The sequence below is a fragment of the Eucyclogobius newberryi genome, unplaced genomic scaffold (assembly GCF_026437365.1).
Source record: "Eucyclogobius newberryi isolate DKJ021-1_F unplaced genomic scaffold, fEucNew1.0.hap1 SCAF_4, whole genome shotgun sequence".
In the NCBI taxonomy this organism is placed as follows: domain Eukaryota; kingdom Metazoa; phylum Chordata; class Actinopteri; order Gobiiformes; family Gobiidae; genus Eucyclogobius; species Eucyclogobius newberryi.
Window position 1 is genome coordinate 31,655,380 of NW_027316056.1, and position 14,774 is coordinate 31,670,153.

The 14,774-nt window shown below is 40.8% G+C and overlaps 1 protein-coding gene across 4 annotated transcripts; it reads right to left on the reverse strand.

Annotated features, from left to right (window-relative positions):
* Nucleotides 1-1,137: 1,137 nt before the first annotated feature.
* On the reverse strand, nt 1,138-14,110 carry sh3d19 (SH3 domain containing 19). 4 transcript variants are annotated; one of them, XM_072463990.1, is made up of 20 exons: nt 13,968-14,110; nt 12,388-13,329; nt 11,388-11,432; nt 11,234-11,305; nt 11,091-11,144; nt 10,968-11,012; nt 9,970-10,077; nt 8,871-8,983; nt 8,618-8,658; nt 6,888-7,101; nt 6,741-6,809; nt 6,381-6,524; nt 5,320-5,383; nt 5,043-5,173; nt 4,915-4,949; nt 3,673-3,914; nt 1,867-1,898; nt 1,610-1,787; nt 1,412-1,518; nt 1,138-1,333 (listed from the first exon to the last, which is right to left on the reverse strand). In XM_072463990.1, the coding sequence occupies exons 2-20, from the start codon at nt 12,830-12,832 to the stop codon at nt 1,226-1,228; spliced, it is 2,247 nt and encodes a 748-aa protein (XP_072320091.1). In that variant the 5' UTR covers nt 12,833-13,329; nt 13,968-14,110; the 3' UTR covers nt 1,138-1,225. The 4 variants fall into 4 exon arrangements, with proteins under 4 accessions (XP_072320091.1, XP_072320090.1, XP_072320089.1 ...); XM_072463989.1 differs by having other exon boundaries at nt 1,412-1,521; XM_072463988.1 differs by having other exon boundaries at nt 1,412-1,524.
* Between the last annotated feature and the right edge of the window lie 664 nt (nt 14,111-14,774).

The window sequence follows — 14,774 nt, forward strand, 5'->3', positions numbered from 1 at the left end:
CCTTGGCAAGTTTTTATAAGTATTGATTTGTGAAAAGGAGCTGAACGCTTTGTTTTCTCTTTGTTGTGCTCCACCACAAAGTCGCTTATGAGCTCTCGAATCAACATTGCCCTAAAGTCTCATCTAAAATGGATATACGTACAATGCAGTAGTATCCTATATACCAGGGATGTCAAAACTATGGCCCGGGGGCCAAATGCAGCTCTAAGACAACTTGTTGGCTCAAACAAAGTGCGTTTTACTGTAAAATGGGACAAATTCAAACCCGTTATACCAATGTAATGTTCCAAGTCTTAAAGGTGTGGAGGTTCATCAAAACTCAACGACGAAACCAGGTTCAAAGAGGCCCAAAATGTCATATCGCACTCTTACTATTATCGCAATGGTGGTTTATGTGGCAATTGATGCAGCAACCGGGAAAATAAACGGAGAGAAGTTCTATCCGATACCGAAAAACCAGGAAATAAGAGCGCGACGGACAAGACTTTATATCTGTTCTGCGCACGCTGTAGAATAAACACGTTTTTATTCAGTCTCAAAAGACTTTCTCTCGCTCCGGAGCTTACAGCAGACAGCTGTGGGGCCTACGTCACGGGTTGGGCGGGGGAGCCAGATCGCTCTTCGCAAGGGTGGGGGCAAATATCAAACCAAGCTGTTTGCATTTCCGGGTTGGTGAGGGGGTCCAAGGTCTGGGTGATATTTAACTTATGTTAAGAGTGTTGCACAACCCTTATTAATTATACACTTAAGATAGACTACGAAACGTGAAAAAAAGCATGTTATGGCACCTTTAACTTTAGTGCTTCAATTATTGGATGAGGAAACTTGCCCTACAACCGTTGGTTTTGATCAGTTAAGCAATTCCCTTTACTTTGTCTGGCCAATCATTTGACCACTAGATTAGGCATGTGGGAATAAAATTTTTTTGGAAAACCGGCATGAAGATTTATGTATTCCATGGTCTAGTCAGACTACCGCATTAAGTTTCATTAGTGTGGAAATGCAACATGGGATTAAAAGCTTCAAATGTTGAAATTATCTCTGGGTAAAGAAAAAAATCACATTACATTTTTCTCACATGGTGTAATCGATCAAATAAGTTGTCCCTTGCACAGAAAACATTGCATGACAACCACATTTCTTTAATTTAGAACAATAAAAACATACAAAAGTACAGTGACTTCTGCATAAATACTGCAGTTCCAGACGCTCTGTGATGGCGCCGTCACAAGACCTCCACGTAGCTCTTTGGGACCATCGCCCGCTTCCCTCTCAGATCGCCCAGGAACCACTCGCTTCCCACCGGCTCTATGTTCCCGATGACGTCCCCCACCTGCAGAGAGAGACACGGGTTTATAGTCACACCGGTTCACTGACGGCATGAGTATATTTAACATTAGCATCTGGCAACCTTCAGGGAAAGCTCTTCATCGCAGTCGGAGGTGAAGTCGTACAGCGCCCGGGCACTCACGCCGCTCCCCGATTCACCTTGACGACTCGTGACGGGTGACGCTTTACCTGCTCCTGGCATCAGCACAGACAAAACAAAAACTACATTTACAACCTATTTGAGTTGTTTGAGAGCAATGATACCGACATGGCGGCCCACCGGTTGTGCTGGCGACGAAAGCCCGGGGGAATATGCCCTCTCGTCCGTTGAGCCTGCCGCTGCTCCACTCTTCGTCCAGGTGCTTGGTGACGAGGATGCGCTCGCCCGTCTGGAAGGACAGGTCTCCGTCGGCGTTACCGGAGAAGTCGTACAGCGCCACGGCCCACTTCGAGCTCGACTGTGGCGACGTGAGAGAGATGTAAAGTTTGTGATGGTACGAGCAGTGGAGCAGGTGTAGATGGAGGAATGGAAGTTACCTGAACTTGAGTGGGTGAAGGTGTGGTCATGCCTACAACAGAAACGGGGGAGAGTTTTTACTTGGCAACCGGTACAAATATCTGGGAACAACTTTGCACAGTTTTATAACAAGGAAGCAACACAACAGTAGTTTGTAGCTCTCGACTCAATTGTTAAAAGAATATGTGCAAAATAAGGCTTAATAAGTATTTACTAAATTCAATTATGCTAGTAAAAGTAAATGCAAGTTTAAAATGGCCTAGCTGCAGTGCATATCTTCTTTCCAAGACTGAAATCATCGTCTTTGGGCCACAGAAACAAAGAGAAAGTGTTAGCGGTCACCTCCAGAGTCTCGCTCTAAAACAAATGCAAATCAAGCTGGAAATCTGGGGGTAATAATGGACTCAGACATGAACTTTAACAGCATCAAATCAATAACATCAGCTGCTTTTAACCATCTAAAATCCAAAGTATAGTGTCTAGGCCAGACTTGGAGAGACTTATTCATGTGTTTGTCTCCAGTAGATTAGACTACTGTAACGGCTGCTCACTGGCCTCTCCAGAGTCAGGACTAAACATTGGCCGGCCTCCTGCTGGTGCCAGAGTCAGGACTGAACATGGACCGGCCTCCTGCTGGTGCCAGAGTCAGGACTGAACATGGACCGGCCTCCTGCTGGTGCCAGAGTCAGGACTAAGCATGGACCGGCCTCCTGCTGGTGCCAGAGTCAGGACTAAACATGGACCGGCCTCCTGCTGGTGCCAGAGTCAGGACTAAACATTGGCCGGCCTCCTGCTGGTGCCAGAGTCAGGACTGAACATGGACCGGCCTCCTGCTGGTGCCAGAGTCAGGACTGAACATGGACCGGCCTCCTGCTGGTGCCAGAGTCAGGACTGAACATGGACCGGCCTCCTGCTGGTGCCAGAGTCAGGACTGAACATGGACCGGCCTCCTGCTGGTGCCAGAGTCAGGACTAAACATGGACCGGCCTCCTGCTGGTGCCAGAGTCAGGACTAAACATGGACCGGCCTCTTGCTGGCACTTTGTATTGCCTTGTGTATGAATTGTGCTCTATAAATTAACTTGCCTTTACATTCATAATAACTGTGTGGTTTTCATGCCGTAGCAAAAGAGAAATAGATTGAGGTAAATATCAAGTCATGGCCGACACTGTGAACAAAACATGTCAAGTAGTGTAAAGTTTAAATCTATTTTTGGCCAACTAAGGCACCCGCTGTGGCACCCGTGATAAACAACTGTTGAATGAAATCACAACCGAAGCAGATTCCTCACATGCCACTCGGACTCGTTCCGGGCGGCTAAAAGTGACACAATGAACGCGTCTGCTCGTCAGCTTCGCATCGTTATCGCTGGATGTCACCGTGTCAAATGAGGTTGAATTTTTTTTTTAAACTGTGACCGCATATTTCACTTGAGGCGGCAAATCTCCTGTTACGATATTGTCAAAATGTCGATTTCACGGTACGATATTTCCTGCAAATGTTGTGGCGAGGCAAACGGAACTGTGGAAATACTACTGTTTCCTTCAAAAATGCCTTGACGAGCGTTTGTGCGAATAATTACCGCCATATTCCAAAAAATAAGTGTTTAAAAACTGTTATTTCTTCATGTTGTCTGCACTCACATGTAGCAAAGGATCATGGTCTATGTAGTACTTGTATGCACAGTGAATGTAAACAAAGGAGCTTATAATTTGACGTTTGACGATACAATATCACAATATTTCGGTTATTGTTGCTCCACTAACTTAATAATCAGCAGTTAAATTAGATATTTCAACTGCTCCTCGCGTCCCTCATATACTCACCAGGCAGTGCTATCTTGGCGGGCGTGGCGGGCGTAGCGGGCGTGGCGGGCGTGGTCTCCGGCGGCAGGTCTTCGACGATCTCCACGAAGTTGAGGGGGAAGATGCCGGCGGTGGCCCCCAGCTGCCCCCGGGCCCAGTCCTGTCCCACGTAGGCCCTGAGCTGGATCACGTCGCCCTCGGAGAAGTTGAGCTCGTCGCTGTGCTCGCCATCGAAGTCGAACCGGGCCACGCACCGCGGGCCACTGCGCCGCAAAGACTCGGAGTTAACTGCCGTTTTAGCGTCGCAACGTCATCGGAAGATCAGTTCGGACGATAAGAGTCTCTACAAACTAAACTTCAATCCTATTTCTGAGATCTGTTATATAGTACAGAAGTGATGCATTGACCCGCAAACCAGAGGGTAGCTGGTTCAATCCCAATACTGTTTTTGGTTTGGTGCATCGAGTGTTTACCCGCAAACCAGAAGGTAGCTGGTTCAATCCCAATATTGTTGTCAGTCTGTCCACAATACCCATTTTGGTCACAGTGACGTTGCTAGTTTAGAAAATCTAGCGTAAAAATCGAATTGTTCTCTAATACAATACAAAATACAACATAATTTAAACACGCTGATATGTAACAACAATACTTAAATGGAACAAATAATAAAGCTATCTTCAACATTAACATCCCACTTGACTTTAAAACTACGTATCTGGAACGCAACTCCAGCAATGGAAACAGCAGATGGATACTTCTACAGGAAAAACCCTGTCTCAAAGAATAAAGACTCAGAATAAACCAACTGGGCTCGAACAACAGGATTTTTCTCCCCCAAGTTTTAAAATGGAACCTGAAATTGGAGACATTTGTCAAACGCCGGTATAGATGTGACAATTGTGCGGAGAAATGTGTGCTTTGTCCAGATTTATGTAGCTTTTTTATTGTTTTTCTCTTCGTGTCATCTTTTCTTTTGAATCAATCGCTCAATGCACAGTTCACTTTCTGCACTACATCTGTAAATTCAACTTTGTGTACATAGTAAGCCCATTTTCATTTTTATCCTATAGCAGATTTAAATTATTTTAGATTTTACACAGGTCTTTTTTACCATTGTTCATTGTTTTATGTCGCGCCAAATCACCAAAGAAAGTTCCTATGTTTGTGAATTCTGTTTGTCATGAATAAATAAATAAAAATAGGAATAAATTAACGACCAAACAAGCAGTAAATGTACAGAATGTGTCGGGTACAGAACAATACCTAACAGCTGCAGACGGCTTCTCGCTTGAATTTTCCTGGAGTAGAAAAGACGTCGCATCATGACCAATTAGAACAACTACATTTTGTTTTTACTGTTATTTTTTTCAAACAAGCCGAGAGCGCCGTACCAGGACTTGGACGTAGCTGATGGGGAAGAAGCCGCTGGAGTCTCTGCGTGTTCCTCTGTACCACTCGCCGTTCACCTGCTCCACCATGGTCACCACGTCTCCAGCTTTCAGACACAGCTCTCCGGGATTCTCTGAGGAAACGATCAGAATGAAAATAAAAGAACTATATGGATGAACGTTAAGGATCTGATACGGCGCGGCGAGGGGAGATTTGTCCTCCGCCTCCGATCCATCGACACGTCTAGGAGATCTTGTTTCGTCTTGCACTTGTTCGTACCTGGGCTGAAGTCGTGCAGGACCTCCACTGTCAATCCGCTGCCCGATGCTGTGAGTTTGACCCCCTAATGAAAGCAGAGCATTAGTTTGTGTCGTTTTTAAGGTGTGGCTACATAAACTGGACATATTTAGCATTTGTGTGGGTTTAAAACATTTTGTTGACGTAAAAATAATGCGCAATCTGAACTTAATTTGGAAATGGACAAATTTGACCGACAAACGACCAAATAGGACTTTTTAAAAAAATGTAATTTAAATGTGTAGTTGATGTCTATATGTATTTTTAATTTATACTTTTGCTCTAGTTGTGTTCTGTTCTGTTTGTTTTTGTTTCGTTTAAAAAAAAAAAAGAAAAGTTAAATTGGAAAAAATATAAGTCATTAAATTACTACTAACCCTAAAAAGATACGTACTAACTGTAAAAATTGTTTTTATTTAAAATTACAAAATATATTTAAAAGAAACTATAGCTCATTTGCCCATTGAGGTATTTAGGCAGGGTCAGGAGAAAAATATATTAAAAAAATTGTTAAATCGAAATTATATATATATATATATATATATATATATATATATATATATATATATATATATATATATATATATATATATATATATATATATATATATATATATATATATATATATATATATATATATATATATATATATATATATATATATATATATATATATATATATATATATATATATATATATATATATATATATATATATATATATATATATATATATATATATATTAAATTACTACTAACCCTAAAAAGAAAAGAAAAAATATATATTTAAAAAGAACTCTATACCTCATTTTCCCGAGAGAAAAAAGGAGAAGAATAAAAGCCCTTAGGCCACATCAATATTATGCTCATGCGTTTGTTGTGAACACAGTTTGACCGCTGAACAAGTTTGGCGAAGGTTTATGGACTGTAAAACCGCACAGAAGAAGTCTGGATTTGACCAGCGACAATCAGTGGAAAATTCAAACAGTTTGAAACTCGCCCTTGCATTTGACATATTTTGAAACGGAATAGAAACACGTACCGGCGCTGCGGCGACATCCGCGGCTGTGGAAAGCGGCGTGATGACCTTCATGCTTGACCTGTGCACTCGCCCTTTCCTGTCGCCCACTTGACACTCGTACACGTTGGAGTCTAGTGGATTTACCAGCACGAGGACTTCATTTTTCTACAACAGTTCGCCAAAATGATTGAACATGTATTGTAAGGTTTTTGGTGGAAAATACAGCATCAGATCAAATACATATACTGGCATTATTGTTCTCTAAACCAGGCATTGACAGCAAATAGAAACAAGAGCCGAGTCCCATACATAACTGATGCTAATTTGTGATATAAACAGTATGAACTCAATGTAAAGGACTGTAATGCTGCTGGAAATCACCTGAAACGAGAGCTCGCCGTTCTCGCCGCCGTTGTAGTCACACGATGCGACCGCGTGGGGCAATCGAAGCTGAAATGAACCATCATAATTGACCAATTGATCATTTCTGTGAACCGAATGCGTTATTACAGCGAGAACATGCTTTACAGTGTATTTGTTGTAGAGCCTGTGTCCTGGGTTGGGCCTCGGGGGCAGCACTGGGCCTCTGCTTTGGGGCTTCTGCGCCCGGGGCTTGGGCGGAGAGTCCCAGGGAGAGGAGCTGGAGCGGCCGACGGCTTCCATGCGCGGCGGGGGGGGTCTGCCCGGGCCGGACCTCGCCAGCGGAGGCCGCGGGGGCAGGGTTTTACTGGTCGTGAGCCTCCTGGATGGATTAAAAAATTTAAATCATTGTACAGCTATGAAAACGTGTGAAATGCCATGGTTTGTTAGAAAATGTGATTTAATAGATCAGTATCAGCAACTATCAGCATCAAGAGTGTTCAGAGGGTGTGAATTATTAAACTGAAGGTGATTTTTGAAAGGATTTTAGGCACAGAATACTAGTTATAGATCTAAAGTCACTGTAACATCTTATTGCAAATCATATTAAACCTGTTTAGACACTTTTTTTCTGGAAATTGTGTGATGTTAAGAACAGTAGACGATGTATAACTCATGGCAAATTAAGGAAGAAAGCAAAACGTACATAAGAAAATGATAGTTTCATAACGTCATGTCAAAGTGCCCATTATTCATGCTGACTGTTGGAGACACGTGTTCTGGGACCGTCCTGTCACTAAGAAATATTGGACTGAAATTAACAACACACTGCAGACTGTTTTTGACATTGTCGTCTCTCTCAACTTTAGAACTGTGTATTTGGGCCTGAAAACTCCTGCCATGGACACAATAAATGGATACTTTTGAAACATACTTTTGCAGCAGGAAAAAAGGCCGTCACAAGAAAATGGATGACACAAACATCACCGATGTTCGAAGACTGGACTGACATAGTAATAAACGTCAAAAAATTGAAAAAGGGAAAAATTTGCTAAACGTTTGACTAAATGGGACTTGACTGTTGGACTTGCTGTACCTTAATTTTATTTGTGTTTTTCAATTGTACTATTGTGATTATTTTTCATTATTTTTATTACTATTAATTAGTTTTTTGGTCCCACTTTCTGGTCCCGTTTCTTGTTTTTATTTGGATGCATTTAAAAAAACACAACATTAGAGAAAAGGAGAGAAATTGTATTGAAAATATACATTCACACTTATATATGGACATGATTATAATGGACATACGTAAAATGTAAAACGTAACATGTTTTAGGGTTCTCTAGGCCATGATTTTATTTGTTTTTTTCAATCATTTTTTATTTTATTTTTTTTGCATGTCTGCCACTTTTATTTTCTGTCTGCTCTCTCTCTGGACATGTTTTTCTTCTTTTTAAACATTTCTTTTTAATAATATATGTTCTTTACTAAAAAATAAATAAAAACATTTAAATTTGAAGAAAGAAAATGTACATTCACGCATCACACACACCACAACAATTTACCCACAAACATAAACCCATAAATAAAGTGCTAAGTTAATTACTAAGTTAGTGAGATGACACAGTTTATTCGATAATAGTAATAATAAACAGCCAGATAAAACCCACTTTTCTTTTAGGTTGACCTTTTCTGCGTGTATAGATTGAACTAGTTCTCACAATTAATCACAACTATCAATTAAGCAAGTAACGTTGACATTGCCACACACTTTCAGTCTCTTATCTTGAAAAGGTAATACTCATAGTCAAGTAATGTCGTGTAAAAGTTGTGCATTTGTCATACTCATCCAAACCAGCCCCGTAGAGTCTTATTCGAGCACATTTGCCAGGACTTACCGCGGCGGCAGCGACGGCTCTGGTTTGGGACTCTCGGACACCTAAAATAGGACAAACGCACCTTTACAACCCAATCCACAATAAAGACACACCGAAGTCACAGCGATACGAGCCTCGGGGCAACAAGAGCGTCTTTGTTCGACAGAAGAACAGGGCGAGGGCGGCGTGCGAAACGGTGGGTATTTAGTAGATTTGAAACGTGTAGAAATTGATATGCCAAACGACACAGTTCACAGTATTGCGTGTGGATTACCTGCCGTGGAAAAGAGGCGCTTAGAGGTCGTTTGGCCGGCGGTGGCGCTCTGGAGGCTCCCACGGGCGTCTGGACAGGCAGGGGAGGGGGGCTTTCCTGAACACCATCTGAAACTAAATGTAACACAGGTGTTTACTGAAGAACCCCAGTGAAACAAGCGTATTGTAAATTAAAGTGTCTATGACAGGTCTTTACGATGTTCTAATTCTGACTTTATTTGGTGCATTTGTACCTGTTGTGCATATAAATGATAGTTTTACACCAATCGAGCAGGTATTTGTGGAGAAAATGTTGAAAAATCTGTAGAAAATGACAGGAAGTGACATCATACAAGGGACACTCATTCAAGTCAAAGTTTATGCGTTGTGTAAATTATACACAAAGAGACAACCTTTGTGACTCTCTAAACATTAATTCAACAAACATAATGTCACTCTGATTTTTATTTGTCAAATCTTTAAAAAAGTGACATGACATAAGGTCATTTCCTAGTGTGATGTCATCGATTACGAACAGGAAATGAAATTATAAACCTAAAAACTGTGCTATTCAGTCATAGCATTTTAATTCAATGAGTTGTTCGACCTGTAGGGGGCACTTTAAGGTTCAGCGTGTGCAGCAATAAATGTACTTTTTTCATGACAATTTGTTTGATGGTAAACAGTGCTTGACTTAAATGAAAGTCAAAGAGATTCTTTTTTTTTTTTTTAAAGCATAAACTAAAACATAAATAATGACGTTACATTTTGTTCATTTTAAAAATTGCAGTACTGATCTAAAACGGCTTAATAATTAAAATATGTCCATCAACTTCCTGTTCAAAACTGCTGAACTGAGAGGACACGCCCCCTCACTGTGGCGTTTCACCCCAACAAGCAGAAGATTTTCAGTTACACGGTTTTGATTAGTGAAAAAGAACTACAGGAGTCAGATTTTTTAGAATAATCACAAGAAGAAAGTACATGGCAGTGGGCGGAGTTAGGGGGTAGGTAAAAACGCTAAAACACCAAATACAAGATGATACAGGATTACTGAAATCTATACAAACGTTCTGCACCGAGTTGGAATAAAAATACATTTAAAAAACAGCTGAACTCACATGAGGCACTTTTGCTGGGGACAATGATGGTGGTCGGTCTCCTGGTCAGACTTTGTCTTGAGCCGACATAGTTGTCCATTGTTGGCTTTGGTCTGACTGGAAGAACATCTGAAAGAGAAAGAAATTCATCAAATATAAGGATAGTCAATCAGCGAGAGGGTTTTTGATGCTTCCACGCCTTAAACAGAGAAATGTGTCAAGGAAAGCACCAAGATAAGAAAGAAGTACAGACTGTATTATTATGAAACATTCCATAGAGACAAAACCAACATACAAACATGTCCCAGAGGAATATTAGCTAAAGTAAAATATGCAGGGCTTCCTATGGATGTACATGTGCCTAAAATGGTGCATGGATCAGGGGGACAGTAAACGATACTCACAATATCCTGAGAGGTTCTACAGTTTGAACTAAACCACCTTTAAATTTAATCAATTATTGATGTTTCAATTGATAATTGCATTCTTACCATGAGCCTCTTCACATATCTAAACTTGGCATGTGTCTCTATGAAAAGGACATGTTTAATGCAACACTCTAGAACATTTCCATGGCGCCTATAGGGAGCCTCACAGAGAGCCATTTGGCTACACAATATAAACACAGAAGCCATTTATTTGTTTTGTATCAAAATCCTGCATATTTTACCTTTAAACCTTTGTTTAGTCCAGTGGTTTCCCAACCTGAGGGTAGGATGCCCTAGAGGGGGCGCTAGAGAGTGTAGAGGGTCCCCAGAACTTTGTGTGGTCAGAAGGTTAAGTCAAAAATATTATAAGTGCAAATGAAATGATAAAAACCCACAGATATCAGAGGAAATGTGGTACGTGGACCACACTCGTGTTTTTGACAGATATAAATGCATCACATGAATAATACTTGTTTTCACGTGATGCATTGTGGGGGCTGCAGGTTTAGACTGGTACAAACAGGGGGTCTTCAAAGAGAAGGTCGCAACAGCTCACAAGCCCATAGTGTCCCTTTGGTGAGTGGTACTCACTTGGAGGTTTTTCCTCGTTTTTTTTGGGCACTTTTTCAGGAGCTTCTGGGGTTGTAACAAAAACATAAGCTTCATAATGATATTCTCACTTGCCTCATACATTTGCCTAATATTATAACTCACTCTTCTGCGTATATTCCACATATTCATACAGAGTTTCTGTAGTTTCAGGTCCCTCTGATCATGTGGTAATAAGGCCAGAAAAGTCGTAAAGTCATAAAATAATAAATAAATTATGTTTTGGTGCATTTCAAGAAGAAACTCACTTGAGGCCTGGTCCTCCTCCATCTCTGGATATTCGTAGTAATTGTCTGCAGTTTCACTGAAATCCTCGGACACTAAGATATTTTTTCAGAAATGTTGAACAGGTTAAAATTTAGGCTGTACTTTGGAACATAATTCTGTTTTCAGATTACTCACGCGGTCTCTCCACATACTCGTACTCGTACTCGGACTCTTCTCTACCTTCAGCGTCACAACAAAATTATATTATAGTACTTTCTATGACTGCACTACTGTCACTCCAAACAATAAAGACATTTAATAATCATAATGATAATAAATGAATAAGCAGGAAACAAGTGTGTGTGGGCAGGAAGTCATCATAATGCAGTAAATCCTTTGGCCTGTTAAATACTCTAATAATCAATGAACAATCAATTAATTAGTAGTCAACTAGACTTTTGATATACATTATCAACCCAAAAAAGGTTGAAATATGATGACTGAAGGCTTCTAGATAGAGAATATATCATTTATTTAAGCATGTGTATTTGCGAGTGTGTACAGTCCAGAAAAAGAAACAGGCAAAATACTGTAACTAGTCGACGATAAAAAGCAACAACATGGTTCAAAGTTAAGATAAGATTTAAAGCGCCCCCTACAGGTCGGACGACTCACTGAACTGAAATGCAGTTAAGATAAATATATATTGCATTTTGCTATCACAGAATAGCACATTTTTAAAGGTTTAAAATTCCACTTCCTGTTTGTAATTGATGACATCACACTAGGAAATTACCCAGCAAACACTGGGCCAAAACTCATCAAATGTCGCAATTATTTTTATTCGACAAATGAAAATATGTGAGAGCAACTTTATTTTGTTGAATTCATGTCTAGACAGTCAAAAAAGTAGTTTCTTTGTGTAAACTTTGCATAAACTTGTGTGATGTCACTTCCTGTCATTTTCCACAGATTTTTCAACGTTTTCTCCACAAATACCTGCTCAATTGGTGTTAAACTATATGTACGGCGGGTATAAATACACAAAATAAAGTCAAAATGAGAAAATCGTAAAAACCTGTCATAGGCACTTTAAGTTTAAACGTATTAAAAGTAGTTATTAAGATCAGTCTCCAAAGTTTTTTTAAATTTTGACATAGTAAAACCATATCGAATGGGATAAAAAGCCACTCACTCGCTCCATCCTCCACGTCGTCGTACACTGACTGTGCTGCGTGGTTGTTATGGTTGTTCACGTTCAGATTGGGCTTGAGCGGTTCGTTGACTGGCTTGACCGGAGGCTCGTCACCGTGGATACTGTCATCACCGTGGATACTGTCCGCTCTGGACAACATCGGAGGCTTGGACCTGTGCTGAGCCAACACCGCGTTCAACTCCTCCTTTACCGAAAACCTTTTCTCCAGCGGTTTCTTGGCCGGTTTGGGCGCCGGAGTTGGGGGCGAATCGTAGACATCTTCGTAAAGATCGTCCTCGGCGAATTGCGGCTTCGCGGCCACAGAGGGCTTGGCCGCCACCGGGGGCCTCTTTCTGGCCTGTGGCTGCGGCTTGACCGGCTCCGGCGCTTCGGCTTGGCTTTCAAACGCCTGGATTCGGGCGCGGAGGCTATTTGCGGCGCTCATCTCGTCTGCATCTTCCCTCTCGGCGCTAGATTGGTTGAAAATGTCGATGTTCTCGGCGTCGAAGACTTCCAGTAATTCTTGTAGATACTTATTGGACGAGACGCTGTCCGCGACGCAGTTTGAAGGGCCGGCGTTTTCACTGAACTGCACCAACGTTTGGGGTTCGAGTGGCCTTTTGGATTTGATACGGGGAAGAGGGACGGGGCACTGTACAAAGTTGGAAGTAGTAGCAGTAGCAGTAGCAGTAGTAGCAGTAGCAGTAGCAGTAGCAGTAGTAGCAGTAGTAGCAGTAGTAGCAGTAGTAGCAGTAGTAGCAGTAGTAGCAGTAGTAGCAGTAGTAGTAGTAGTAGTATCAACACCAGTCTTGGTGCTGGTTGTATTTCTCCAATGAACAGTGACAGATCTGGTGCAATTGGTCTGTTGGATTACGTCGTAGTCGATGGAAGTCTTTTTGTTCTTGGGAGCGGACGGCCTTGGCGGTTTGGCAGGCTTCTTTCCTGTTGGCAAACATACGTACACAATGAAATATAATACACACGTAAGTGTTTTATAAGAGTTACAAGAGTTACTTTGCAAAAACAGATGAGAGCCATTTTAAAAGGTTTATGTTTTCAAAAGCCAAAGATGCACTGCCTGTCAAAAAGAAAGTCATTGTTGCTCGATGCCAATGATTTGACCCTTCTCAAAACACACTGACATCTTCTCCATGACCACGGGATTCGTCTTTCCACATGGGTTTTGTACAGTCAGTACTTCATGGCAATCAAAATCAGACTCCCATCCTCCTTGATCAAATCTATTATTATAAGACTTTATTTCCATTGATAATACCTGTAGAAGTTCCAATTGTATTCACTCATTTTTATGTTTATGAGTAAAGTCAATTAGAATTCTTTTCTGATGATGGCTCAATGAGGCTACTGGTTTTGTGGCCTTATGGAGTACTTAACTTTACTGTGGCAAGTTTGAGTTTTCTTCTTTCTTTCAGTTTTTGTTGATGCATTTTGAATTTATTTGTGATAGAATGAAATCCTCAACATCATTGTGCTAAATTGTTTGCATTTGTCCGTCGAAACATTTGTTGTTTTCTTATTTGCATTCGAGGGAAAATGGACGCGCGTTGAAATGAGCTCACCAGAAGAAGTAGAAGTAGTAGTAGCAGCAGTAGCAGAAACAGTAATAGTAGTAGTAGAAGTAGGAGGAGAGGTGCAGTTCAGGAGACGTGGGGTTGCTACAGGTTTGACGTGGACTTCCCGGGTCTTCTGCTTTGGGACTTGATGACAGGACTGGAGGAGCCAATAGAACAATGGATTCAGACACAAATACTGTCGAATAACACTGCAAACTGTAACTTTAAATTATATTTGTCTGGTACTTAATATTAAACTGTAACATAAGTAGATCATTATTTTACATTTTGTGAATTGAACACCACAACAATGATCTAAAACGGCTCAATAATAGAAATAGGTCCATTGACTTCCTGTTCAAAACTACAGAATTGATAAGCTCCGCCTCCTCATAGTCACATTTCCCCGTAACACATGTAAGTAACTAGTATTAAGTATTAGTACTTAGTATTAATTGTAATTAACGTGTTTTTAAAGTGGCTACGTGACACTTAAGAGTGCTACATTTTACTCAGTCTTGCTTTTCCCCCCAAATAATCACAATTAAGTTACTAAGTACAAGGATGTGGGCGGGGCTAGGGAGTAAATGAAAACAGAATTACTCAAACGCGCTGTAATCAATCAAAAAACAACTTTGATTGAACGAATGACGAGGAAACGCTGCTGTAACAAGGTTGGAACAAGTCAAAAAGATCATCTGCTTCTTCAGAAAGTCCACGCCACAAAAAGTGTCCGAGTTTGAGCATTAAATAGAAAGAAAATTGTGACTCACGATATGACGATTTCACCAAAATAACAAAACCTGTCACAGG